The 27,992-nt window shown below is 43.6% G+C and overlaps 1 protein-coding gene across 4 annotated transcripts in view; it reads left to right on the top strand.

Annotated features, from left to right (window-relative positions):
• TNS3 (tensin 3) overlaps positions 1-27,992 on the top strand; it is an 851,445-nt gene that overhangs the window by 380,773 nt on the left and 442,680 nt on the right. For all 4 annotated transcript variants that reach the window (XM_078688177.1, XM_078688176.1, XM_078688179.1 and 1 more), the window contains exon 3: positions 13,488-13,525. In XM_078688177.1, the coding sequence (XP_078544303.1) occupies positions 13,488-13,525 (38 nt within the window). The remainder of the gene's footprint in view (positions 1-13,487; positions 13,526-27,992) is intronic.

The raw sequence follows: 27,992 nt of genomic DNA, 5'->3' as shown, positions 1-27,992 counted from the left end.
GCACATAGCTGGAACAAGGATATTGAATACATTTTGGAAACATCACTTACTGGCATAGATGATGAAGCCCTGATAAAGTTCCTACTGTTTATGGAACTAAACGCGTTGGCTGGACGATATTTGTAAATAAAGAAAAAGCAATGAAAAACAGCGGAAATAAAGATTTTGAAACAATAAGTTTGATAGGACTTCTCTACTTGGTGCACCTCCATTTGCGTTATTGACCATGGATCTGGTACACAGGGACGCCGAACACCGGCAGGTGCCGAAGTAATTGTGCACAGGACTTGTAACTTTACGAAACCAAGCATGAGGTGCCAACTGGAAGGTCCACCGTTGGGTTCTTTTTCCATCAATATCTAAGTTGTTGAGACATCTCCCAGAAACCCTTCACCCCCAATGAAGTTCTCGCTGAGGGAACTCGAGCTGTAGCAAATGGGAGAGGTATTTTGAGTAACAAGATTGGCCTTTTAATTGTTTTTTCAGGAATGTCTTGTGGTTTTTGCGATTTACCCCAATGGGTTTGAAAGCCTTTATCGCTGGCATCGTTTGAAAGTCATTTTTTAAAGTATCCAAACGTACAGAGCATGAAATAACATCTTGCAAGTAGTGAATGGAAAATCAGGGATTTCCCGGCTGTGTTTAACTGCTTGGATTCCAGCAATTGCTGGAAGAGGATTACCTGAAAACCACGTGGTTAATGTGAAACGATGCCAATGAAACAACAGTGGAAGAAGAAACCTGCCCCAACAGCTGATGGCACACTTGCTGCTTGTTGTCCTGCCCTTTCTTCAGCAGCACACGCTTATTTCATCAGCTGTTTGCCGTTAGGTGGCCACCCATGACTCGTTTATTGTTATTTACCAGCTAAGAATACATTACCCCCCACCTGCGGCAAGTTCATTGACGTATAGCTCAAAGTAATGGCGCTGCACTTCTGGGGATGTTCACAATGTGTTCGTTTGATTATTGTTGAAATAATTAAAGCGTGAATATCAAAACATATGAATTCTTCAAGAAGAGTAACTTCTCTTTATTGCCATGGGCCTTCCCTGATTTGAACAAGCCTGGCTCCGAAGGAAGTGGAAAGCCTGAATAGGCTGTGATTAATTTCCAGATGCTGGTGGGGATTTCCAGTGACTAGAAGCCACCTCCGAATTAGAACTCCCTGCGTTCACACAGTGCTTGAAAAATTCATAAACACTAGTGAAACGAATTTCATAGTTTGAGCTTGGAAGTTTGCATAGTTGGCTTTTCTAATGTATCCCCTAGACTGGAATCCCCCACTCCTATGGCAGCGTTGCTTTGACCTCAGAGTCCTCATATTTGCTTTTAATTGTATGTTTGTATTTTGTACTGAGCTCATAAGGTGACTGACTTCTGGTGATCGGGATTAGTTGGTTCATTGAGCTGCTGCTTTGATGTACATTAACATATCAACTGTACAAAAACTTTCACAAAAACGTTCACAAAAACGACCAAAGAAAATAATGTGAGCTCAGGGTATTGGGTCAGAATTCACACCTAGTGGAAGTTATTCCCCATGCAATGAGGAATAATACTCGTCAAAGGTCTCTGAGGCTAGCTTTGCTCCTCAGTATTACTCCTGGTGACCTGTATTGTCCGTACATCAAGTGTTAATCATTTGTGCAAAAACTCAGGAGATAGTGCAGCTTGTGCACCAGCAGCTGTGATTTAAAAACACTTTAACTTTTAAGCTTAGCGCGACAAGCAGAATGAGGCTGTATATATGACAAATGTAGAATCACAGGGTGGGTCGCATCCCTTGCACTGCCTGGTAAAGAGGCAAAGAAAGCAGATTGAGGAAGGACATGTGAGTTGCAGTGGAGAGTGAGGGAGGCTTATCGAGGAACAGTTCAACACCTACTTTCAGACAAAGCAGGATCATGGGCCTGTGTCTTAAATCAGCTAGTATAACACTTTCCACATTTTTGTTACTGGTTTGTGATTATTTGTATCACGCTACATTCTACAATGCCCAACTCTTCAAAATATTATCTTCATCACCATACATAATTTAACTGATAACATGTTATTTTTCTGGCAGTAATTGTTAGTGTTTTCCAATCACAACCTTTGGGGACTTATACATTGTATTGCACAAACAGTGGGTACACAGCGGGTCTCCTTCACCGTGCAGCACTCAGACTTCACACACGCTGGCTTTCTGAACTTTAGCAAACACAAGCCACAGGAATTTAATAAAAGTGTCCGTGTGCTCTTGTGCAGCAAAAGACGCCCTGGGAGAGAAAATAGAGTGATATAACAATTCATATACCTGTGTGGATGAACTTGAATTCTGATGGGCAGAGTCTCTGCAGTCCGGCACCAGCAGCCTGCTAGAAGGCACGAAGGACAGACAGTTGCACGAGTGATGAAAGTCCTCCAGATTCCAGCAGTGATAGACACGCATTCCATTGGCGGTGTTGATTTTATTGAATAACTGGCCCGCTCCCTTAGATGCCACGGGCGTGAGGCTTGAGCAGGACAGGCAGCCAGGCCACACTCCGGGGCTCAGGCGAGGCAGGTGTTCTTGGAACAGGAGGCCGGGATCCCCCATCTTGGGTCGGGACTGGATTTTATTTTCAGAGCGAGCAGATGTGTGGAATGCTGAGATGCCCCCTCCCCTCCTCCTGTCAGCTGTCGAGGCCGGCATTGAAGTGGTCAGTCAGTGGCTCGTGCGACTCTGTCAGTCCCCTGTCTGCTCCGGGCAGACTCTCGCGGACCGGGCAGGGAGGCAGTCAGGAAGAGGCCTTACCCATCGGAGAACGGGCAGGGAGGCCTGACCCAACGGAAAACGGGCAGGAAGGCCTGACCCAACGGAGAACGGGCAGGAAGGCCTTGCCCAACCCAGAACGGGCAGGGAAAGCGTCCCGGGTACTCTGAGAATGCCGAGAGATGCCCAACGCTGGATCCGGAGGCATTGTTGCTGTAAGTCACACTCCCTTCTCTTTCCTTTGATTCTTCCAATTTTAAGACTGGTAAAGGCACCCCCCACACACACACACACTTCTCCTCCTCTTCCTCTGTCACCCTACCCTCAGGTAGGGGGGTTTTGTACACAAATTTGAATGTATATATTATTGCGACTGGGGAGAGCTGTATGTGTGTTTTGGTTTCACACATAGATAATGTGCGCTGCACAATTCACGTTTGTGAGTGAATATATGACCCACACAATTTAAATACATGTGGCTGTGTGTGATCTAAGTATGTATGTCAGAGGGAAGCATGGGCCATTTCCTTGCCCACGTGCCTAAGGTATACATACCTCATGATTTCACACGTTAGCTTACTTAAACATTTAAGCATATAGGATCCTGGAAAACACATCAAACCTATAATCAGATCTATATACACATATCCACACAATAACCACACTAGACAGAAAAACACACACTTCATTCACTCTCTCTTGCGCACATATAGTAGCATATATAAAGCACAATGTTCTATGTTTAGGTACAGTAATGATATAGTTTTCATTTAACTACTGGGTATTATAACGTTTTTACGATTCTACCCAACGAGCTGCATTTGGCAAACCTATACATGTTTGATTTGTATGTCTGCGCTCTGTAAACCAAGGGCAGTGAACCTCTGGATCCAACTTCGCCACTAATTTATTGGAGAGTCAAAACAAAAATGTTCCTGTTGACGCGAAAAAAAAAAAAGGTATTTGATGACTGCTGCCGGACAATTGACAGATGGAAGGGCTTGTACCCAACACTAGACTAATCGACAATGTCAGTCATACTTAATTGTATTACCTTGTTAACAGTTCTGTGCTTGTTTCTGAAAGAGACGTATAGATAGAAGGCCACAGAATATGTGGAACTCTTAGGTTGAGGGATGGTTTCTGTACCGGTGGGGCAAATGAAACTGGGGCAACACACCTGGATCCAGCTGTTATGCTAACTTTTACCTCGGTTAGCCAGACTTAACAGAAATGTGAGCTTATTCCACATTCCATGCATAAACGCAGGGCCTGAGGTTCAGTGCTGTCTCTGTGTCAGCCAATCAGGAGCAGGGGTTCTGCCACTTTAAGCCAGCATTAGATATGGTTGTGTAGAGACGTGGTTATAAAGTTGGCAGTGGTCACAAAACGTGCTGCTTTTACCTAAATGTTCTTGCCTGTTAAAGTATCTATGCAGACTCCATAACCACATAAACAAGCATTTACAATGCAACGGTCTCGGCATTGCAAAAGTTAGAGCTATTAGCATTGTAAATGAACGCAAGTTTAAGGTCTTGACATTGTAAATGACAAGGTCTTTTATTTATGTTTTAAAAACCAAAACATAAATAAAAGTCATTGTCATTTACAATGCCAATAGCTCAAAGTCGCGTAATGTGTATGCCAAACTACAGTAGCCTCCTGACGAGTGCCCTTTCACTTAATTTTTTACAAATGAAAGCCCTGGCATTTTTTTTTTTTACAAATTAAGTACGGGTGGTGTCCGTGTCTGCATGGCAGTGGTGGTGTCCGTGTGTGCATGGGAGTGGTGGTGTCCGTGTGTGCATGGGAGTGGTGGTGTCCGTGTCTGCATGACAGTGGTGGTGTCCGTGTGTGCATGGGAGTGGTGGTGTCCGTGTGTGCATGGGAGTGGTGGTGTCCATGTGTGCACGGCAGTGGTGGTGTCTGTGTGTGCATGGCAGTGGTGGTGTCTGCGTGTGCATGGCAGTGGTGGTGTCCGTGTGTGCATGGGAGTGGTGGTGTCCGTGTGTGCATGGCAGTGGTGGTGCCCGTGTGTGTATGGCAGTGGTAGTGTCCGTGTGTGCATGGCAGTGGTGGTGTCTGTGTGTGCATGTGTGCACGCAGTGGTGGTGTCCGTGTGTGTACGGCAGTGGTGGTGTCTGTGTGTGCATGGCAGTGGTGGTATCCGTGTGTGTATGCCAGTGGTGGTATCCGTGTGTGTATGGCAGTGGTGGTGTCCGTGTGTGTATGGCAGTGGTGGTGTCCGTGTGTGCATGGCAGTGGTGGTGTCTGTGTGTGCATGGGAGTGGTGGTGTCCGTGTGTGTATGGCAGTGGTGGTGTCTGTGTGTGCATGGCAGTGGTGGTGTCCGTGTGTGCATGGCAGTGGTGGTGTCCGTGTGTGCATGGGAGTGGTGGTGTCCGTGTGTGCATGGGAGTGGTGGTGTCTGTGTCCGTCTCCATTGCACGGTGCCAAACCCACGAAAGAACAGTTTAATTCACCACTCCAAAAAGTTAAAAAACTCCTGCGCCACTTTGCCTGAGCCCAAACAAGGATCTGTGTAAATGTTACTTCTGCGTAAGAATATTTGCCTTCCTTCCTTTTATGGACGCCTTTGCTGGTTCTGAAAATTGCCGGCATCTGGCTTGCAAATGGCGCCACTGCCCAAACGCGCTCTTGTGTGGAGCATTTCATGGGCTGGCTGCTCGTGGCTGGGGGCGGCGGCGCGCGCGCGCGCGACCAAATCCACATCACTAACGCGCACTCACCATCTGTTTTCCCCGCAGCTGGGCCTTGAATAATTGTCCAGGAGCTGATGGACTGAGGGGGGCACACCATCTCCGAGGGATTTCTGATTCATTTAACCAGCCTGGCTGCCCCCCCAGAGGAACCGCAGCACTTGTTTATTCATGATGGCCTTAGAAAAAACACTGTACATTTTTGTCTGACAAATGGTATCATTGTATAGAATGAAAAGCTCTCACAATGCTGTATTGCCGGTTTTGGCAGGCGGTGGACGCATTCACCTCTAGGGGGCAGTCTTGTGCTCCGAGGAACGGGGGCTGAGCGAATGAGAGAGGTGGGAACAGCACGTGCTGGTTGTATTATGGCATTTACACATAATTTAGAGTGACTAATCTGACGTATATTCTTTGAACACTTTTAGGGTGTGTTGTATAGGAGAGGAGGCTAGCTGTATTTATTGCTACCCATCAGATAGGCTCCCTTGAAACTTTCATCTATGGACATCATTTCTTGTGTTGAGGGATTTCTGTTGCACACACCACGCGCCAGGGCTTTTGAAACATATTTGGCTGTAAAGTTAAAGTGACCAGGAAGCACTCTATGAAGACAGGAAACAGTTCAGAGAGGCAGGAAGTGCTCCGATGGAGCTTGCCATCTTCGTTGTCTAATTGTTAGAGCCAAGTTACATGGAAAAGTGATATTGTGTGATTCACTTTACTGCACTGCAGTCAACAGGCTACTGTTTCTCTCTCAGTAAGTAAATGGATGTGGGCCAAGTGGGTTGCAGCACACAAATAAAACGTGCAATGGAGACGGAAGCCGCTGCATCTCCTAAGATTATTTCTCGAGGAAGCATTTACTTTAGACGGCACGGGAAAAAAAGCATGGCTGATTATCAGCGCCGCGCGCCTCTCTGCAGACCCCCCCTGCATTCCACAGAGGCACGCGACGCGATCCGATCAGCCCTGGAATGCTGTGGAGACAAGACCTGGCCGCGCGCACAACGTTATCCTATGGGAAAACGCTGCGCGCGGCCAGGTCTTGTCTCACTTCGGTGTTCTCAGACTGCTGAGACGCCGACAATAGTTCTCTGGCGAGAACGTGCTTTTCAGCGCATTATAGCCGAGACCTAAAAACTACAAATATCCTGGGAAGACTGATGCATGCAACAGAATACCAAGGACAGCTGAAGTGACCTCACACCCTTTTAACTCAAGTGGCATCACAGGGTTGAAAACTTGCCCCACCCTTAAACCATCAATAGTATCTTCTTTGTTGCTGAGAGGCCACGTGAATGGCACAGATTCTAATCTTGACAATTTGTGAGGGACAAAATGTGAGAGGTCTCTGTGATTTCAGTTTGCGTGTTTGCATGGCGTACATTAAAAAGCCTCCTGGGCGTTTGAACTGTGTTCCACCTTTGTCCTGTACTGGTAGGAATGTGCTTTTGTGTTGAAATGTGATCACAACACAAGTATGTTATCACCTAACTCCTTTGATGATGACCTTTGTGATAGAGTTATTATAGAACAGAATAACCTGATCGTAATGGCTTATCAGTGACATTTAAAACACCTAAAATGCTGGCAGTAATATGTGGATGGGTTGAGCGGGGTTTTTTGCAAGCACCCAAGGTTTGCAACTTACTAATGTGTAGGCTCCAGTTACAGCTCAGGGATTAAATTGCATCTTCTCCTCATAGTTCTACTTGCATTGTTTTGATTAATTTTTTAGACTGTTGAATTTGAGTTGAAATTTTATTTGCTGGAATGGACCGGGCCTATGGACCCCAGTACTTTGTTCAGACTCCAAATAAGTCCTAGTTTGCTGTCACAAAGGCACAACTATGTCTCAAAATGTTACCTAACAAACAACCCTCAGTAGGGTTTTTTATAATTTAAAACAATAATGGTCCTAGTCTATTGTGCCATTTGGCACAATCTACATCCCAGTAAGATCTTTGAGATCCTCAACCTCTCGCTCGGCAGTGATTCCCAGAGAACTCAAAATTCGAAGCTGTGGCCTGTCTTTCTCCTTTCCTGCTTCCAAGTTATGGAATTCACTTCCATGTGTGCTTCGGAACTCTGTGGATAAGCTTACCTTCAGGAAATCTCTCAAGACATGGCTCTTTGAGTATTCGTGTTAAGAGGTTCTCTGGTTAGTGCTGGGGGGACCTTGGTTGGTAGCCAGACTCCTTTTATGTCAAAATAAAATAAAATAAATAATAGAACAAACATAAAAGGGCTATATTAATCAAAGATAAATTATTACAAAAATGGAAATAAGTAGTCTAAATTGTAAAACACGTACTAATGTACGAGTCCAAACTAGACCACATACTAGATTTAGAAGGAGAAGAGTCCTTATGAGAATGTGGATAAAAGCAACGCTTTCTCTTGGATATTCTGGTATGTTTTTCCATTTTCTATAGTTCGGTATTATTTTCTGTATTGTGTTTCATATATGTTAAATAATTCTTCAATAAAATATTTTGAACTGAGAAAAAAAAAGTTGCTTTTGGCATGGAAATGCCCCAGTGCTTCCGTCCCTTGCCGATCTGTCTTCAGTAGGCTCGGCCTCTAATGTTTCAGTAGAAAATGTGTCTAGGACTATGTCTGCTGCTTAGCTGTTCTTTGGGAACCTAAAAGATAGTGGACAATAGTCCTTTTCAAAACTTGTGCAGCAGAGGTGACTTACAAGTAACTAGGAATACGCTAGTTGGGAGAGTTGAGGATTTACCAATAAGTTGCATACACCACTTGTGTGTTAGATCGCACAGCTGTGGAAAGAAGATATCCTTTTGGAAACTAGAAGAGTGATAAAAAAAAGCTGGTACCATAGTGATCAAGTAAAACAAATATAGTTGCATTTATCCACAGTACAGATCATGTTTATAAGAATGTGTTTTCATGCACTCCAGTGAGTTAAATTCACATCAAACATGTCTCTGGGTGGGACCACTAGAATTATGAGATTCTGTGACCATGGTGTTTTCCGCATAATAACGAAATTGCTGCTTTTGCCAGATAATCCTTCATCTGCTGCACAATTTGCAAATTTTAACAAAAAAATGTTTCTAGCTCAAATGGATGAAAAATTACTAAAAATGTCTCAATGTGTTCCTGTGCTGTGGAAGGTCCTTCATAAAATTTGACTTGTCCTTTAAAAACCACTTGGATGCTAATGACAAGGGTAGCTCGTCATGGAGTTTCCATTGATTTCAATGGAAATTACATTGAGGAGCAGCATCAGCCTTAGCATCCAAGTGGTTAAGTTGGTTATTACTGCATTTGATTGTTAAAAGTACACTAATGAGGTGAAATCTTTGTCCAGACACGGTTTCCATGAGTAAAAATAGCAAAATAATGAAGTTGCCACTTGATTTGCTTTTACTTGCAGCATAATTTAGTCAACCTTGCAACATAATTTGGTCCTGCCATGCCATATAATTCCAGTGGCCCTACTTTTGAAACATACACGCCATCACTTAGCCGATGATTTTTGGCACTAGTAAACCCGGATATATAAATACAGCTTTTTAAATACATAGGAGAGACACTCTCCGGAGACACGCTGTTCTCTTGACATTTGCGTTAATTGTTTGCTTGTGTTCGTGACGATATCATGTAGCAGAGCCGTGCCAAGGTGTTGGCATGAGAAAGTTGCCCTTATTGAAAGCATCTGTGACGCAACAACCATCAGAAGGCCTTTGAATGCTATTGTGTGTGTTTGCACAAAGTGTAAGGCAAAGACAGCCAAAGAAATGAAAGGTCATGAAACAACAACTAGTCTTTTCGTGTCCCACACTCTTTGTTAGGGATACGTGTTGGAGTTCTCATATGGTCTTGTGCTGCTTCATTTCTGCCTTTCTGGCCCTAACATAAACATGTGTTTCCAAGTGGAAGGGTATTGTTGATGGTCTCCTCCAGAATGGACATTTAGAAAAATACAACTCGATCCGTGAAGACTTGGGTGCCATTGCTCCCCAAAGAGATCTTTTCAGCAAAACTAAGGTGCCGTAAACTATATTTGTGATCGCATTACAGGTGAGAGTTAGATTTCAACAACGTACAAGTTGGGTTTGTGATAATCTATTTCAGGTGATAAGTAGGGTACTTCTGCTAAGTATCTCAAAACTATTCAAGTATCATATTTTAGGGTTGACTCCTTTCTTTACACTAGTGTATGAGGGTGGGCTTGCAATTGATTTAAGTAACATTCAGTTTCCTTGGGAGTAGTGTGGCAAGTACAGTAGTCCTTCTTTTGTCTCAGATCCACTTTTAATCTTGTAAGTGTAACATTCAGTATGCCTTATGTGTGTTGATACCATGCGGTAAAGGGTGTCTTATGCCCAAATCTCATTTGGATTGACCCAAAGCGGTTTATTCATGTCACTTTTTCAAAGGGCTGAAGCAACCTAACGTGGCACAGCATTCACCAAGCACATTCGTTGTGGCTCTTGTCTTTTCCCAAGCAAACTTTACCTTCTGCTCTTCTCTGAAGGACTGTCTGGTCATAAACTGTACTGGGCCTATCTTTTACAATTCACTTACAATGCACTACTGTGCCTTTTACAGTTGACTAGCCACACATCTGTCACTTTTTCAGACACACTTTCTGCCATATGCTAGACCCATCTCTACACAACACGAGTGTTAGATCTGTGAGCATTAGGGTGGTCTTCCCCCAAACGTTTTTCCTTCTCCCTTCCTGAAATTCGTTTTTGTTTGCCTTGGGACCTTGCACACTTTACCACTGCTAACTAGTGCTAAAGTGCTTGTGCTCTCTCCCTAAAACATGGTACAGTTAGCTTACACCTGATTGGCATATTTAACTTGCTTATAAGTCCATAGTATATGGTACTACATGTACGTTAGGCCTGTACATTTAATGCTACTAGTGGGCCTGCAGCAGTCATTGTGCCACCCACTAAACTAGCCCTTTAAAATATGTTGCAGGCATGCCATTGCAGCCTTTTGTGTTAATTTAAAACTGCCAATTTAACCTACCAAAATTAACCTCTAGCTTGGCCTTTACCTTCCTTTTAAAACATATAACCCACCCCTGAGGTCGGCCGTAGACAGCCGATAGGGCAGGATCATTTAATTTTTAACGTAGCACATGTGTTTTTAAGTTTTGCATGTCTTGGTAGTGAAAGAATCCCAAAATTAATTTTTCACTACTGTAAGGCCTACCTCTTCCATAGGATAACATTGGGTACCCTATCACATTTAATAAGTGCTAACTTTCGATTGAGAACAGGTAGAAATGTCGTGTTTGGTCTCAAATTACTTATAATGTAAACCTCTATTTAATCTTTAATTCTGAAAATGCCACTTTTAGAACGTTTTCATTTTCATGTCTTAGCCATTTGATGCCTGCAGCCTTTTTCCTGGGTCACATCACAAAATATAGTTGGCCATAGTGTATTTCTTCCAGACAGTGGCACAAAGGGGACTATATGTTGACAGGATAGGCCATCCTGCCAGAATGAGATGGGCAGAGCTGTGCCTAGTCCCACTTAAATTTCAAAGGAGGTGCTTCAGCGCAGTCACAAAGGAATTCACGTTAGACTTTTGTCACCCCAGACATCCTAGGACCAGGGCAGGGATGAAGCAAATTCCAGAACCATCTATGTGGGAGACTCCACATGCTTCGTCCACTTCAAAAGTGGCACAAGATATAACAATAGGACCCTCAGATCCACTTATCACTACGGACCTGTGGATACTATAGAATAAGGATTGCTCTGCTGCAGAGGACTGTGCTGCTGCTTGAGGCTGGCCTTGCTCTCTGAGAAGGAAGTCTGGACTTGCTCCTTTCATCCCAGGCAAAGTTACTCCAAGGGTCAGGTGACTGACCTCCTACTGTGAGTTACAGGGACACAACAAGCTCCAAAGGCATCCCTAGAACTGCCCAGGTAACCTGACCTGCAACTGGACCTGCATGAGCCTGCTAGCCTCTTTTGGAGTGAGTTTCTGATCCCCAAGAGGTGCCTCCCCAGATCCTAGACCCTTGGATGGCATCAGCAGAGCTACTCCGGTGAAGAAAATGAGAAATCCTAAAGTTTTAGGCTCTTTGCAACAATGAATAAAGCCATCGCTCTACAGCATCAACAGACCACGGTGACCACCAACGCAGAGCTCCAGCAAAGACCATCCATGACACATGACAGAATCTTCATGCTACAGTGATGACCGTCGTCCACACCCAGCCTGCTCTCCATGCCTCAGTGACGCTCTCCTTGGTCCTTGCTGCTTCCTCCATTGTGAACTAGACTCTTCGCGCTGGACTTTGAAAAGCTATCTTTTCAGCTGGACTAACCTTGTCCCTGTATCTGGCTCATGCTCCATTGTAGTCAGCCTGAACTTGTGACTTTTCCTCGGTTTAGCACAAGCAGATCATCACGAGTGACGCTTTGTGCTTTTGGGCGCTATACATAGCTAACATTTTGAAATTGCATATATCCTGTTCTACTTATTGGAGTTTTGTCATTTGGGTCTCATTTTATTTATTTCATTTTACTCTATTTTTCTAAATTGGCATGGGATTTTTCTTGCGCTCTATTTTCACTTTATTACTGCTGGTGGGCTGCATAATTACTTTACACATTGCCTTTAAGTTAAGCCTGACTGCCTTTGTGCCAGGCGACCAGAGGCTTTAAGCATGGGTTAGTTTGTGACATTTGTTGTTCACTCTGACAGGGATGGCGGTTTTTGCTTAAGAAGGGTCATCAGCCCCTCAACCCCCAAAAAAACAAGTTCTCACAACTAGGCACTCCCTTAACACAAAATTATTTTCATCTCTCCTTCTCTGTACTAACCCATGCCTTTACCTCCTATTTTATTTCAGTTCCATCTCTGACACTGAACTGTCTCCCCCTACTATATGCTAGCCTTAGCTCTGTCTCCCATATTATTCATGCACCATTCATTTCTCTGGACGATCCTACTTCTTGCATTGTATTATACATACGTCCCATACTGTATAAGCCCCACTTCCTACGCAGGACTAGTCCAGCCTCTTTGAGCCTCCCCATTTCAGTCCTAGTTCTACCTTTTGGAATGTAGAAGCCCCTCCCCTTACACTTTAGGCACCACAACCCCAACACTGTCATGTCCCTGTCTGCTACGTGGCAGTAGCCTGTCGTCCAGCACCATACCAGACCTTCCTTCTACAGGATACCAGATCCTCTTTCTACCTTGTACCTACCCCACATGCTACAGCGCAAATGTCGACTCTCCAGCACATTTCTGGTCCAACCTTTGGTGTCCATAACCCTCATTGATCTGGCCACTCCTGTAATATTGTCTGGGCTACTCTGTTCAAGTTCTACATCCCACAGTTTTCCGACCATTGCAACCCCAGTATTCCATTCTCACTTACTGCTCTGTTAGCTCCACCCTCCACATTGCTCGTCCTAACTTCTACATTGCTCATGTCCAGCTATACACTGCATAATACCCACCGCTTTCAGTTTACTGCCCCTGCTCCCTAATTAGGAATTATTTCACTTTCTAAACGGCATCAGATGCACTTTCTACTCCAAGTAACATGCTGTTCTCAAGCAAGAACTCAACATTTCATCACTTTGAAGAACTATAATATGAGTGTCTTTGAGTTTGTGCCTGTTGTTTACAGTGCTATGAGGCTGCAAACTGACAGTAAGCACAACATGAAATTAATGTTATCATTATTATTACTACTACTCTTACTCAGAGGGGCTTTTAGTGAGGCGCAGTAGTATGAATAGACATGGAGAAAGTGCTGTCATTTTAGTGAATTAGTTCAGAATTTCTCCTACAGATTAGTCCTACAGTAGCATGAGTGGTCTAGAGCTCCACATTTGAGTCACCAATAAAACTTTAGCTGTTTCATTGTTTTTCTCGGCAACAGAACTTTTCTTACTTTACCCTTCGACCTGCAGAAAAATGTCCAGTGTTTAATTAATGATTCACTTGATCACGCTGTCCTTGTGTGTGGTGGATTTGCCTGTAATATTTCTTCCCTTTGCTTCCCTCTAGTTTGCAAGTATGCTTGCCACAGGAAATGTGAAGCAAAGGTAAGGGCTTTGAAATCTTGTTCAAGTATTTTCATGTTTTTTGTGATAGTCTGTCTTTGAAGTGCATTAAAAAAATGAAACTGTGATGCTGCACTCAATGGAGTGCTAAGTGAGTGAGCGTGGGGTTGTGGTCGAAGTCGTGGCTAAAAAAAAACAAAATATTCTGTAACTTTTTACCATCTTTCACAATCCGGTAACAACATACATAAAATGCAGAGCTTCAATAAAAATTAATTGCAAGTGATGTTAATCAGTGGGAAATACACTATTGTACATTATGAAACCTCGATTAGTAAATGCACTGCACCAGAGAACCGCAGAATTGAATCTTGGTTGGTGCAGTGGAGAATAGTGACTTGTGTATGTTTAGCGATCCAAGGTCCCAGTCTGTGTCAGGAAACTCTGTGAGCATGTAAACGATTATTTTAAACTTACATTACACAAAGTATAAAATAGGCTGCTAAAAATGTGCAAAAAAGTTTACGATAAAATATGCTTTAAAAATATAGATTTTAGTAATACCCTATACTGTACGTAGTTCACATTTTCTGTACTTTAAAAGCTTCACACTTCGTAGCCTAGCTGGTAGCTCCCTTAGAATATCTCTCAAAAAGAATGTGTCATCAGGAGGCTTCAAGTGATTCCTTCAATTAAGGCCAATACCAGCTCCCAAGCACCCTTTACATTTGCAGGTTGACCAGTTGCGTACATATACATTTCTTTCAGGGAAGCAGACATCTTGGCAAGAAGGCTTCCCCTCAGCTCCATTGCACAGGAAACTCCCTGCTTTACACTTCAGCTGAACCATTGCAGCTGTGTTAACCAGCCCGGATGATTGTCTTTGCATATAAAGTAGGGGAACTATTTTTCTAAAATTAAAAAAGCATGGCCACGTCGTGCCCCTTCAGATCCCCCACTTAGACCATTGGGTAGTCTTGACTTCCAAATTTTCTTAGTACTCTGTATGTGGTTAGTGAAAACGGTCCCATGTATCAAACGTCTGTGTCTGCTACAAAGAGGGAACATTTACCAAAATTGTCCTGATATATTGTATGATGAATCCCCTAATGTGCAAAAATATGAACTGGAGCTCGGGGAACTTGAGTACTCTAAAAGACGAATCAGCTGAATTTGATCACCAACTTTATGTGCAGTCACTTCTATTTCACAACATTTGCACCTCAAAAGGTGTCATGGTGAATTGTTAAAAGGATTTTGTTACAAAAATTAATTGACCTATATATAGGTAGAAAGAATCAATACTTGGGGGGAGGAGGGGGTAGAACATTCATGTAATAATAAAATTAACTTTTTGGGGGGGAAAAGCTTATAATTTATGAAAGCAATTAGAATTGTTAAACAAGCATTAACAAAGATAATAGGTCTAACCTAGTAAAAACACATGGTTGTTTCTGATGCTGAATAGCACCAGCAATCCCCTCACCCCAAAAACAGCATAATTTTGTATAGATACCTGCCTCCAAGTTTATGTCATAACTCTGCAGTAACTCTAATTGTGAATGTCTGTGCATATGTCATCAGACATGTGCAAGTTTCATGATGTGGGGGCTTGTTTTTTTTTATTTACTGTTCCAAGATGACAGACGAGCATCTTGAAGTGAGTAAAATGCAAAACGAACTGGACAGTGGATCAATCCTTCTTACGGCACCAAGACTCAGAAATAGTTTCCAAATTGTATCTAGAGGTTGGAAGTAATTTAGTGTGCAAAACTTTAACAGCGCCCTCTGTCCAAAAAAGCACCACCCTTACTTAACGCAGGGTCCAACAAGTGTTTTACAAGATATATTTTGAAGTGAGTAATAAAAAAAAAAAAGTCTGTATAAGTGAATTTCGGGAAAAGATAGTTCCAGTAGCAAATTGCAGCTCCCAAGCCCTCTTAAAAAGTAAAAGGGATGAAAAAGGGGGCTCAAAGGGCCGGGGAGCATCCCCAATGAGGTGGTGGTTAAAAAGACAAACCGATACCCAAGGGAGATGGAAAGTAGGGAAGCAACTGACCAGCTAGGTAGTTTAAAGCAACACAGAGAGGGAAGGGTGCTGAGATTGGAAGGGGTTAAGCAGCACACACCTGATAATATGAAAGCCCAAGAAAATACGTGCACTAGTGGTACATGCTAAGAACAGAATCTATCTATCCATCCATCCATCTATATAAGCATTCATTCATCCATCACATAATATGCTGGGTGTTAAGAAATATATTACTGCGCTAGCAGTGATTTATACCTGGGACTTGACCTTGACCCAGTTGCAAATAATTTCATGTTTAGGCCAACCCTACCTGATAGTAGTTGCTAAAGACCTATTGTGGGTTTATAAAGAATTTACAGGAGCTTACAGTACACCCATTGCTTATCAGTGGCTGACTTTGTCACTCTCATTTAAGTGCTTCCTGTTTGATGGCTTTCTTTTTTGTGTCTGTCCTGGCCCTTTAGCATAGCCTCTATACCATCTGTCTGGCTTCTGTCCTTCCACCGCTCACTTTTGGAGACTACTTTTTTTCCCCTTTTGCTTAAGCACGCCATAAAAGAGCATGTGCTTTCCAGCTCTCTTCCTGTGTGCTTGTCCCACCCAGCCAAATATCCTTTCTCTGTGTCACTGTCTCTCGTGTGCTTCTCCCACACTAAACTCCCTTCTTCCCCAATGCTCAGTTGCTTTCTTGCTTGTGAGCTTCTCTCCCATTTTTCTCTCCTTTGTCTGCTGCATTTCTCCACCCCACATCCACACCCCGGTGCTTCCCCTCTAACTCGCTACCACACTGCCTGTAAGCCCATTGCCTTTGTTTTTAATGTTTTATTTCGGGGTGGGTTGGGTCATCAGGCAGGAGATTACTTCCTGCCCCCTCAACCCTAACAAAAGGTGCTTTTGCGCTCCTTATTTTTTGTATTTACTGCTCCGTCTCTGATTGATGAATAGAAATAAAGGCTCCCACCGCATTTTTTAGCCACACGTTTAATGATGCATGGGTTCACCCACTTCATCACACATGTCTGTTCAATGACCTAGTTGTGTAATTGCACTTTTTCAAATTTACTTTTGGCCTTGCTTGGTGCACAGCATCCTGCCAATGCTGTACGTGACCACCAAAATGCATTGGCAAAGTCAATTGGTCCCAAAGGTGAGGCTTTGCCAATGCTCGCTTTCTTGTAGGTGGCTTGAGGAGTTGCTTGCGTGCGTCACCCCCTAAACTCCAAAATACATTTGTCTTTTTTGGTGTGATCCTACACTTCCGCTGATTCTGACACCGTGCTTGGATATAAGCAGTGTATACTATTAAAAGGAAGCACACACTCGGCATTGCTTATTGGACAGATTGCCCTGATCGTTCGTTCACAAAGTAAATACGAAACCGTGATGAAAAAAATATGAATCCATATTTAGGTGATAATTTTCCCTTCAACTCAGTTTTGTGTGACTTTTACCAGAGTTTAGGTGTTAGTAGGCTGCATGGAACTTGGCCGTAACACTTCAAAGATAATTGAATTGGAACAGCAGTGATCCTGTACTCGGTGGACGTCACGTGCACCCTTTGTTGAAAACCCCTGGGTTTTCTCAAGGCTTATAATTAATGTATAGATTATCAGCGATCAGCTGGCCGTTTCTGCCCTATTGGAAAGCAGGGAACTCCCATCGGAAGTTCTGAAAGCGTTCTGGGGCTGTGGTGTCCCAGAGAACACAGCACCCAGCCGGTATGAGTGACCCAGTCTTGTCTCACCTGGACCAGGGTCCCTGGGAGAGACATTTCCACAGGTCCATATTTAACAAAGAAACACGCGCAGGGCGCAGATGGCCCCATTGAAGCTCCATCCATCGGGCCATCTGTTTTTCAGTTCTTGCTCAGGTGATAACTGAAGGGAATGCGCTGATTACCAATGCATGGCTGGCAGACTTGTGTCCACGCAGCAGTCACCGGACCTGTCCCCGGGGCCAAGGACGGGGAAGGTATGTCAGGACTGAGATGTCTTGGCAGACCGTGTAGCGTAGGTCACGCTGCGTGTAATCAGCATCCCTCGAGCCGCACGTCGAAGGTTCGTGAGTCTCGCGGCAGGTGAGCCTGGTATGGCTCCGGCCGGATATCCGCCTCAGACTCGGCCTTTGGTCATGTAGGACTGGCGAGCCCAAATAGAGCCGGGCGAGGACTACCGTTTCCCGCCACAATGCAGTTAAAAAACTGTTAGCTGATTTGCTTGTTGAGCTTTTAGCGTAATAAACGCCATTCAATGCAGTAACATATTCTAATGTACTCATTTAAAACACAAAGGATGAAGACGCAACTTCATGCAACTATTTATTATTCGGAATGGTCTTCGTCATATATATATTTTTACATGTCGTTTATTGTGTGATTTACTTGGCAAATATTTAAATGTGTTTTTTAGAGTCAAGGCAGACTGTCTCGGCTCTGGATTGGCGCATTATTTGAACGTGTCAATGTGCCCACCTCTTGGGTGTTTGTACTTAGGAAAGAAGAGTACATGAAAGCTTAGCCAGGGCTTTAAGTGGGATGAAAAAACTGTGGGGGTCTCACAAAGGGGCGTGGCCAGTGTACCCAGGGGCGTGGCCTTAACACACTTATGCTAAAAATCCGCCCGACTTGTATTTTGCTTTTTCTGTTATTGCATCCAGATATGTGAGACAACAAGTAACATCATACCTACAACAAGTAAGGATTATTGGCTTTGTCAATGGTTGTTAGTTGCATAAGATAAATAAGCTGCAACTATGGCTTGTTACATATAATATTGAAAAAGCTTCCAATTAAAGCCCAGGTGGCCCTACCACAATGTTGCTGCTCTTGCATTTCAGAAAGAGAAGGGAAATCCAGAGAGAAAATGTCTCTGTAAAGGATTTTCCTTCCCACAACGTTCACCTGGCATGACGGCGTGCCATAACTTCTCCTCTAGTGAGAAGTGAGCAGTGTGGGCAGCGCACATCCATGTGCTTGCTGTCTCGAAATGGGTCTCTATTGGGCTGTTTTGCGCCCTGGCACTTTTTTTTAGACTGCAGTGTCAACAAGCAGTCCGGAAAAAAAACGGACCGCCTTTGCCAGGGTTCAAATCAGAGCCCAATAGAGACCCGTTTCGAGGCCTTCTTTAAACAAGCATTTACAATGCAACGGTTTCGCCTTTGGAGAAAGCAGTGGTGTTTTGCACTTGTGGGCACATCGTGGCATGAGACTGAACATGCCTGTTGAGACTGTACAATGGCAAAGAAAGGGGAATATGTAACCTGTCTTATGCAAACTCGGGCCCTGAACAATAAAATAAATACGGATCCAGCCCCGGGGAGTGTGCTTACGTTTTCAACTGTTAAACCACATACTTTCTGGATCAGATCCCAGCAATCCCACTTGATTGAATTACGTGCGCCTAAGCAAATCACTTTCCCCCCCCAGTCATTGACAATTATTTCTTCAAAGATTGTGAGTGCTTCAAAACATGGAGAATCAGAAATGAAAAGCTCTTTAAAAAAATTGAGATCTGGCTGCTCAAGTATGCATGAGCCAACAGGAACGAGAACGTCAACTACTTCTGCGGCAATGGAACAGGAATGGCACTGGGAGAACACCATGCCAAACCCCACTCTCGCCACCCCCCATATGGTTCTCTTCGTGAATAGTTTGTAAAACACTCACCACGGACCGTATGCCACTTACTCGAAAGAAGAAAGCACAAGCATTTGCAATGCAATAGGTCTCGAATTTGCAACAGTTTGGGCTATTGGCATTGTAAATTACAATGCCTTTCATTTATGATTTAAAAAACAACACGTAAATAAAAGGCATTGCCATTTACAATGCCAATAGCTCAAACTCTCACAACTGCGAGACCTATTGCATTGCAAATGCTTGTTTGGGTGTGTTAGAGACCCCATTCCTACTGACTTTAGGAGGCAAATCCATATTGGATTGCTCTCCCATTTTACACGCTGTATTTTGCTGATCTAAACTTTACTGAGTTCCTTGACTGATTCTGTAGCTTAACTGAGCGTTGCACTCTGAAACATTGATTCACTGATTTTTGACTATATTAGCCGATTACTGGATGATTTATAAACGGAAAATAAACCGTTATGGTTTAAACCTTCTAGGTATGTCCTTTTTGCAGTATCACATTTGTTCAGAACGTCTTAATTGAAATCCTCATTCAGAATGTTTTATAGAGAAACAGTTCCAACAAGAGCACCAAAATCTGCTAAGCGGTTAACACCGCTCTCTGTATTTCAGTCGCTCAAGAGAGTAAGGTGGAGAACCGTGTCAAATGCTGTATTTCTGAGCTTCTTCTCGAAAGCAAATACAAACCTAATTACCAATTTACCACCAACCATGGAACATCAAGATAACTTGAAATTACATCTCTGGTCCTAATATGTAAGGAAAGCGCATTGTCCTGTATTCAAAATATACTGTACCCCAATAGTCCATGATTTGAGTCGGATTAGTAGATTATCCAGTTTTTCAATGCTTCCGGTTATTTGGCGGCACAAAAATCCAACTTTTATTAAACTTAACTGTTTTGTACACCTCCTTTCGCTTACTTAAAGCAGGAAAGAGATATCCTGAGCCCTCAATGTACGGCACACACTATATGTCTATTCCTTCTTCATATCTATTTTGGAAAGACATCGAAATATGTATTATTCTAAAATGCGAAATGCAGTAGTATTTAAATGCCTCGCCTTCCGCGGGGTATCGAAATGCAGACGAAAACATGACGAGGTGGCACGATATGGTGGTCACGTGATGCAGCGTGGTTGCTACGGACGCCCAACGTGGCCGTTCTTGTTGTAATAGGGACGATACGCGATCATCGAACGGAGCCACCAGAATCGATATACCGATGACACTGATCTAGGCCAAGCGGCTGTCCTAGGCGAAGACCTACTCGCGGGAACATCCGCGGTGCGCGTGAAGGAGCTCAGAAGGAGGACACGGGAAGCGACGTGTCAGTGACGTAGGTACAGGCCGGGAGGCTATTGTCGACGGAAGTCTACTCACCAAAGCCACCGTGTACTGAAAGGGGGCAGAAGTCTACTCACCAAAAAGCCCCCTTGGCATGGCTGGGTGACAGGGGTCCTTCAGCGACCCAAGGCTTCTGGACGCTGCTGAGGGGAGCAGAGAGAAGGAGGGACGCGCAGCAGGTACATTTTGCCATTCTATGCCAGCGTTACCTCTGTATTGAAGAGTAATTGCGTTTATTTCTCGTTTCATGCACCTGACAGGGCGCCGAAGCGTCAGCTAGCAGAAACCCGGCGTCCTACACACACCACGGGAGCCGCAGCCTCCCTCTCCCACCCACACTGCGGCAGGCAGGCCTGCTCCGGGCAGCTGCTGCAGTGATGTGCAGGAGTCCTCTGCCCGCCCCCACCTGCTCCGGGCAGAGCATTGATGTCAATGTCAAGCCGGGCACACACAACGAGGCCGCCGCAGGCACCCCAGACTTGAAGCCGTGTAAGATAGCAGAACACACATCTGTTTACGGTCTTCCTCATCAAAGCGCATTATCTTTAGCATGTTCCATGTAAAGGGGATTCAGAGTTGTGACTTCCGTCTCCATCTCTGCCAGCTTGCACCAACCCTCATATAGTGTACTGTATTGCAATCAAACAGTGGGGATGAGTGTTTTTGTGTAATGCTGATTTAGGGTGACAGCTGACTCTTCCAGCTGTTTTCGTTGAGACTCAAAGTCTCTCAGTGTTCACCTGGGATCTCTTAGTTTTGACCCTGCAATGCCGGTTGATCGCATAAATGACAACTTCCATAACAAGTCAGGTCCCGGGCCGCGCTGTGATTGGCTGACGTCACGGGGGTTTCCCGGCCGGCAGCCAATCACAGCGCGGCCCGGGAATGACGTCACGGGGGTGTCCCGGGTCGGCAGCCAATCGCAGCGCGGCCCGGGACAAAGGGGCGGGGCTTAAAAAAAGCACCAGAAACGCCCCCGAATCGCGTTTTCGTGAGAAAGCGCGATTGACAGCCTCTGTCTCCCAATGGCTAGTCTCCATTTATGGAGCTAGCCAATTGGAAACAGAGGCTGTCCTAAGCTCACTATTGAAAACAATAGATTTCGATCTGGGAGGGGCTTCGCCCCTCGCCAGGTTTCGAAACCTAAAAACTGCTGGTGCTCAGACCCCTTGAGACCCGGCCCACTTAAAGCCCTGAGCTTAGCGTTCCTAGTGGCGGCTGGTGTCAGGGCAGATTGGTGGGCAGAATACACAAAAAAAAACGTACCTTACCTTCAGCCAACTGCATTATGCTTTTCTGCTTCTCTGCAGACAGGCTCCCAGAATCCCCTGCGGGCAATCCCGACCCTGCTCTCAGCAGCATGAGACCAGCATCTAGATTGGCCTGAGCACCCTCGATTTGTGCTGCCAGGGAGACTGGGAGCCTGTGCATACTGTCGCCAACCTGGCAATGCAGCTCTGGTTGGAGCCCCTTCAGTGCACGGTTTAGCCATCCTGAGATGGCCGGCCAAATCCACATGCGCACTGCAGGCAGTACATACCACTCCTCCCTCAGTGCCTGTCACCCCCAAGATTTGGCATACGTAAAAGAAAAATGAAACAAAAATAAAATGGGTTTAAAACTCGTTTTATTTTTCAAGTTTTTTAGGGTGCTAACAGGCAGTGGGGTGTTGGGGAGGGGGGTTGCTCCTCCGCCACAGCAGAGGAGCTACTGGAGAGCGTTCCCCCAGCCGATATCGGTGCAAGCACTCTCGCGCTTGTACTTCTGCACTTGCTGAGCTTTGCTTTCAGGCAGGCAGATGAAATTGAGAGCCATACAAATCATCTCCTTCGGGCTTTTTGGTTTATTTAAGCTTCGTGTCCATAACTGAATTATTGTTCTTCCTTCCTCGGCTTCTCTTTACTTTGCAGTGGGAATGGCTTGTGATGTTGGTACCGGCTACACCGCAGTAGCTGAATTTTGACAGGCCCCATGCTTCGATTTCTAGGAAAACTGTAAGGGCCTGGAAGTGGACATGTAATTCTAGATGCAGGGCTCAAAGTGAAAGCTCTGGAACATTTACATTTCTTTGCAGTTGCTTCTCTGTAAGTGTCAGTGTTTAATTCTTACCAGACAAAGTTATCTTTGACAGCTGGAGAGGCATGTTTTCTAAATATTATTAAGTGGTACATGGAGAGACAAAGCACTGCTTCGGGAAACAGATTGCAGATTCTAAGACCAGCCATTTTATATATACCAATGTTTTTTAGATGGTGAGTCTGACGATGCTTCTCAGTGTCTGTAGATGGGTTCCCCAGGGTCCCAAGATCTTACGTGTCGGTGCTGTTCAAGCTGTTTACCGAGGCACACTGCAAGAATGGTGTGAGAATTTGCAGTGCACCAAGAAAAATACAATTTTGCCTTCTGGTGCACTCTTCTTATTCTCATTAAACAGCCAGTTTGGAGTCCTTTTTGTTATATTTTTGTTCTCCTCCTCCAGCATATTTGTAGGGTATGCAATGTGTTGCCCAAATGTTACATACGCAGTTTGTATGTAAGAATTCAGGGATGTAAGGAGTCTCTATGGCTAATGTTGACAGTGCTGTCAATATGTGGACCACTGAACTTCTCTGCGTAAGCACAATCAAAAGGCAAGATTAGCCCCCAGTATCCCACGCTCCTCTTTGAATTGGTTGTCCTCCAATTTAACGAGGATAAGGCTACCTTGGCTGGACTGAAAGGGGAAGTAGCCATTGTTATGAAGCCCACATCTGTCCCACCCCTCATGTTCCTTCCCCTGTCCGCAGTACATCTGCATCCTGGAGCTGTCCTTGCTCTGATGCCTGGCATGGGCACAGGATGTAGCATCTGTTGTGTGTGATGGATAAGGAAGGAGAGAAGTGCATGGGCCAGTGGTCAGTCCCCACACCCAGGGCCTGAATTACATATTTGCTCAACAAATACATTCAACAAAGGAACCTCCTCTCTAGATTGGCACCTCGCCTCAAAATGCCACCATACAAGAAAAAAAACATGGGTGACAAATCCTTCTCTGTTCAAGCAGCCAAACTATGGAACTCTTTACCCCCAAACATAAGATTCATGGATAACTACCTTATCTTCAGAAGAATAATCAAGAGTTTGCTTCCTCATATAACCACGATACTCAAACGTTAATATACAGCATATCCCTGTGTATATAGGAATGTATTTGGATCATATTTGTGTACCTAAAAATGTATATTCCTTTGTATAAATATGTATAATAATTATGTCTTCAAATATATAGATATGCGTTAGTTCTTCTTAACTAATATACATATTACTTATGATTATATTATGCTATGTTTAACATGTATATAGGTCACTGCATAAAGAAGTTCATTTTTATCATAACTATTTACACTTACTTCACTGTTGAATTACATTTAAAAACAACAAATTATAAAAACAAATTAGTTTAAACTACAGCAACACTTGAAAGTCTGAGTTTATTAAATACAAGTTAAATTTGAATATATTAATTTTGTATACATATATACCTTCCATGTACTTATGTATCTTTATATTACTTTTCTTCCAATTCCATATCTCCAATGCACTATACCCTATATCTCACCCTATACCTCAGTCAATCTATCATCTACCTCCACTCTCTGACTCCTCCTAAACCCCATTCTTCGACTATGATCCCCAACATTACCCCTTCTAGACTCTTCCCTCTTCTACCCCTCCTTCTATCATCTCATACCTCTTTTACTATTAAGATCTCCCAAACAAGCCTTTCTGAATTCCTCTCTGATTCTTTCCCCTCCACCCCCCTTTACTGATCCCAAAACTTCTCCCACTGCTGCGATCTCCAAATAAACACGTTTGAGACCCTTCCCTCTTCTATCCATCCATTATCCTTTTGAATCCAACTAACTGCTCAAATAAATGTAATATTTCACTATACTAATTCACCACTAATCCTGTTTTTTGGGTTCCAAAGTAGCGTGCTGCTCGCAAAAGTTCTTCAACACCTCATAAGGGGTAGATGCATCAATTTCATCCAGCACTCCTTATTATAACAAACTCAATATTGTATTTCAGTTGCACCAATAATGCTTCTTCCAAATATTATCCCGTCACACATTTCAGTATATTTTTAATTTTCTAGATCTGTCATTATTGCATTGCAATCTATTGTATTATGGCATGTTTATAGTTCTTACTGAGCCTGTGTGGGGCACCGAAGTGCTTATGCACACAAGTGTAGTGCGCTACATTGTGTCAGGTTTGGTTGGAATTATGCTGGTTTTGATTTAGGCCTACGAAGGAAGTGTTTCTCTGTATTGTGTGATGACCATTCAAGGTGTAAATGTTTCTTAGATTATTTTTTGCCGAAGTTTTAAACTTCTTGCCTAGTTCAAGCAGTTTCTGCCCACTTTCCCATTTATTTGACCCCTCACTACTTACTGAGGTCTAGCACCATCGTATCATCTCTGCTGTGGTTTTGATTCTGAAGAAAAACAAATCGGCGTTTGTTCTTGTGTATCGTTTTTGTTTGAAGCGCTGTCGCTGCTACATAACTGATGGAATACTGCTTACACACTTGGTGGCCAAAAAAAAGAAACCAATTATAATTTTTACCAATCCTCCTCGGGGCTGGATAATGAAAGTCCTGGTATGTAAACTAAAGCCCTTGCGCTGCGTAGGTTGAGGGATAGATGGATTTTTTTTAAATGCCTGAATTCACATTTAAGCTAATTCCATCGTTATTGCAGTAGACGCTCTCAAAATACTTCTAAAGCACTCACATTTTTGCATAGAACAACCGTATTTTTGGAGAAGAAAAAAGAATTCTTGGGAAATTTGAAGGCGTTCATGGCTTTATAATCTCCGTGAACACTACACACCCGAAATGTAACTTGCGTTGCTGTTTGAGGTCAGTCTGTGCATCGTTAACCCATGAAGTGTTGGGGGTATTGGAACATCATGTGTTCTAGATCACAATGTATGTGTTTGAAGCAATTCTCACAGAGATGAACTTCCCGGATCACAAGAAATAAAAAATGCCATGAGTAAAGACATTGACAATAAAAGTTGGTTTATGAATTCATAAAATCGAGCTGAGGAATTACACATGTGTTTTTGTTGCACGGATTCTGAAAGGTGGGTATCATATTTCTATTTTTACTTCATGACTGTTGAATATTAAAGGATCATTAACACACACCAGATGTCCGGAAACTCTCTTTATGTGCACAATAACTAATGCCACATGAACCGGACTGCTCTCAGAGTGTAAGCCGGAAAAGCTGGTTCAGATCCCCCAGGCCTTGGGAAGGAAATTAATGCATTTTGGAAAGCATCACTGAAAGGAAAGGGCTTTCAGTGGGCATATACTTTCCAAATTTTCTCAAGAGTAGTACACGATGGCCTTGTCCCTGTATTAAATCCCAAAACCTGGCTGTCATTGCAAATGTTGCCGCTTGATGAAACCCAAATACAATCATGCACAACAGCATGTATTGTTGTACTTGTTTCATTGCTTGTTTTTTGTGCTTAAATATGGAGATGTTGTTTTTGGTGGGTAAGGTGTGGTGGTGTTTCCAGAGGTAAAGCGTGGTCTTGGACTCTGCAGTCACTTTACTTTCCTTTCTGCCGTCTACATAGCATTTTGGTCAGACACATAGCTTGCCTAGACTAATAGCTCGCCTTGACTAATAATCCTGCGAATGATACCAACCTGGTTCTTAAACTATGTTTTTGTAAATGGAAACTTTGTTACTTTCTAAATTGTTAGATCTCATTGAAAGTAGAACCATGTTCTTTTTACCCTGGGGAGGGTGGTGTGATCAGCTGCAGCACAAATTCATTCAGGAGTTTTTTGGTTGATCCTGAAAATCCCATGGTGAGTTCTAGCCCCAGCCACAACCTGTTACTTTTACATGTAGGGGCACGGTTGGAGTGGGACTCTTTCACTTGATGACATCACGGAAGAAGGATGAGAGTAGCCATGACAAGGCCTCAAGGTCGATTTTTAAAAAGAAGTGTAATTCACATTAGAACATTGGAATGTTTGGATCTCAATTGAAAACAATGGAGTGCTTCCAATGGCTGGTAGAAGCCCGGAGCATCAACATTTCAATGTTTAACAAAGACCTCCCGGAGCCCAAGAGGATTTCAACTGCCTCAAGGTCCATGAGGCCTTTGTTTTACATATTAGAACATTCTGCCCTCGAGGAGCGCAATGTTCTATTAGCACTAGAGCCCTCCTTAGCTGGCTCTGCCGGCCATTAAAGGCCCGCTCCCTTGTTAAAAGCCCTCACCTTCGGCTCAGGCCTTTAACACTGGAGCAGGCCTTTAATGGCCGGTAAAGTCCGCTACGGTGGTCTCTACGGCTATATTGCAATCCCAACCATAAAATGTGGATGACAGTGGCTACAAATACAACCAGATAGAGATGCCGTTTAATTATAGAGAGCACAGGGAATAAGTAACACCCATTGTCTGCAGCCTTGGATTCCTTTTGAAGTTTCACAAACAGTTGATGGTGACTCTATTGCTCTATGCCCAAAATCTCACAGGTCGAACTATCTTTACAGATCTTAGAAGAAACTCATCAGCACTCTGGGGCCTGGTTAACAAAGTTTTTTTGTGTATGTAAATGTTACTTAGGTGCTCAAAAGGCAGTTTATAAATGTTAATTTCAAATCCTGACTAGCTGAGCCAGTGCCAGTGGTTGATGGACTGTGGAGGAATTGCTTGCAGTCCCACTTTCTTTTGGCGGCGAAATGGCTGTTTCTGAGTGGGCTTCCTTGCAGAAGTATGTTAAACACCTGCAAAATCATAAGCATGTGGGTATTTGCGTAACTCTAACCGTCGAGCAAATAGTTTCCCAACCTGGAGCCATACGTAAAGTTGCCACTCAATGGGTAGAAATAAAAGTTATATATGATACATTTTGCTTCATTTATGCAGGGATAACATTTTACGGAGTGGAAATTCTTCTCTCGTGAAATTGACGTCCGTCATAGATTTCCAGGAGTATTCCAGGAATTTTTGTGAACTTGTATCAATTCATGACGCCCTTGTTTGTTTCGTGTCTTTTAGTGAATTCTTCCATTGAGATAATCGAATTTCTGTGGCAGAGACCTTCCCTCAGGATGCTGCGTTCTACTCTCTGCTAGCTGCAGTCTAAACATTTCCTTGCAGATCTAATCAAAGCTGGGGAGGAGAGCTGGTATTAATTACATGAAATCCTAGTGTCTGCTAATTACCTGAGTGGCAGCCTCTTCTGCACAGACCAGCCAGACAACACAATTTATTGCCTTGGAACATACGAGTTTATTTTTCTTTTCCTTCCAGGGTCGTTTGATTCACATTACTGGCTTTAATCACTTTCCAAGTACTTATCAGGCCAAAAGGATACTTAACATAGCGAGAGAGTGGACCCAACAGCCTCTGTCAAAGGCTGATGCTTCTGCCAAACAGCGTGTTGTTTTTTTTTTTCTAGTTCTTAT

Source organism: Lissotriton helveticus, chromosome 4_1 (genome assembly GCF_964261635.1).
Source record: "Lissotriton helveticus chromosome 4_1, aLisHel1.1, whole genome shotgun sequence".
Lineage (NCBI taxonomy): Eukaryota > Metazoa > Chordata > Amphibia > Caudata > Salamandridae > Lissotriton > Lissotriton helveticus.
The sequence above is the reverse complement of the archived record's forward strand: the minus strand, read 5'-3'. Positions and strand labels throughout refer to the sequence as shown.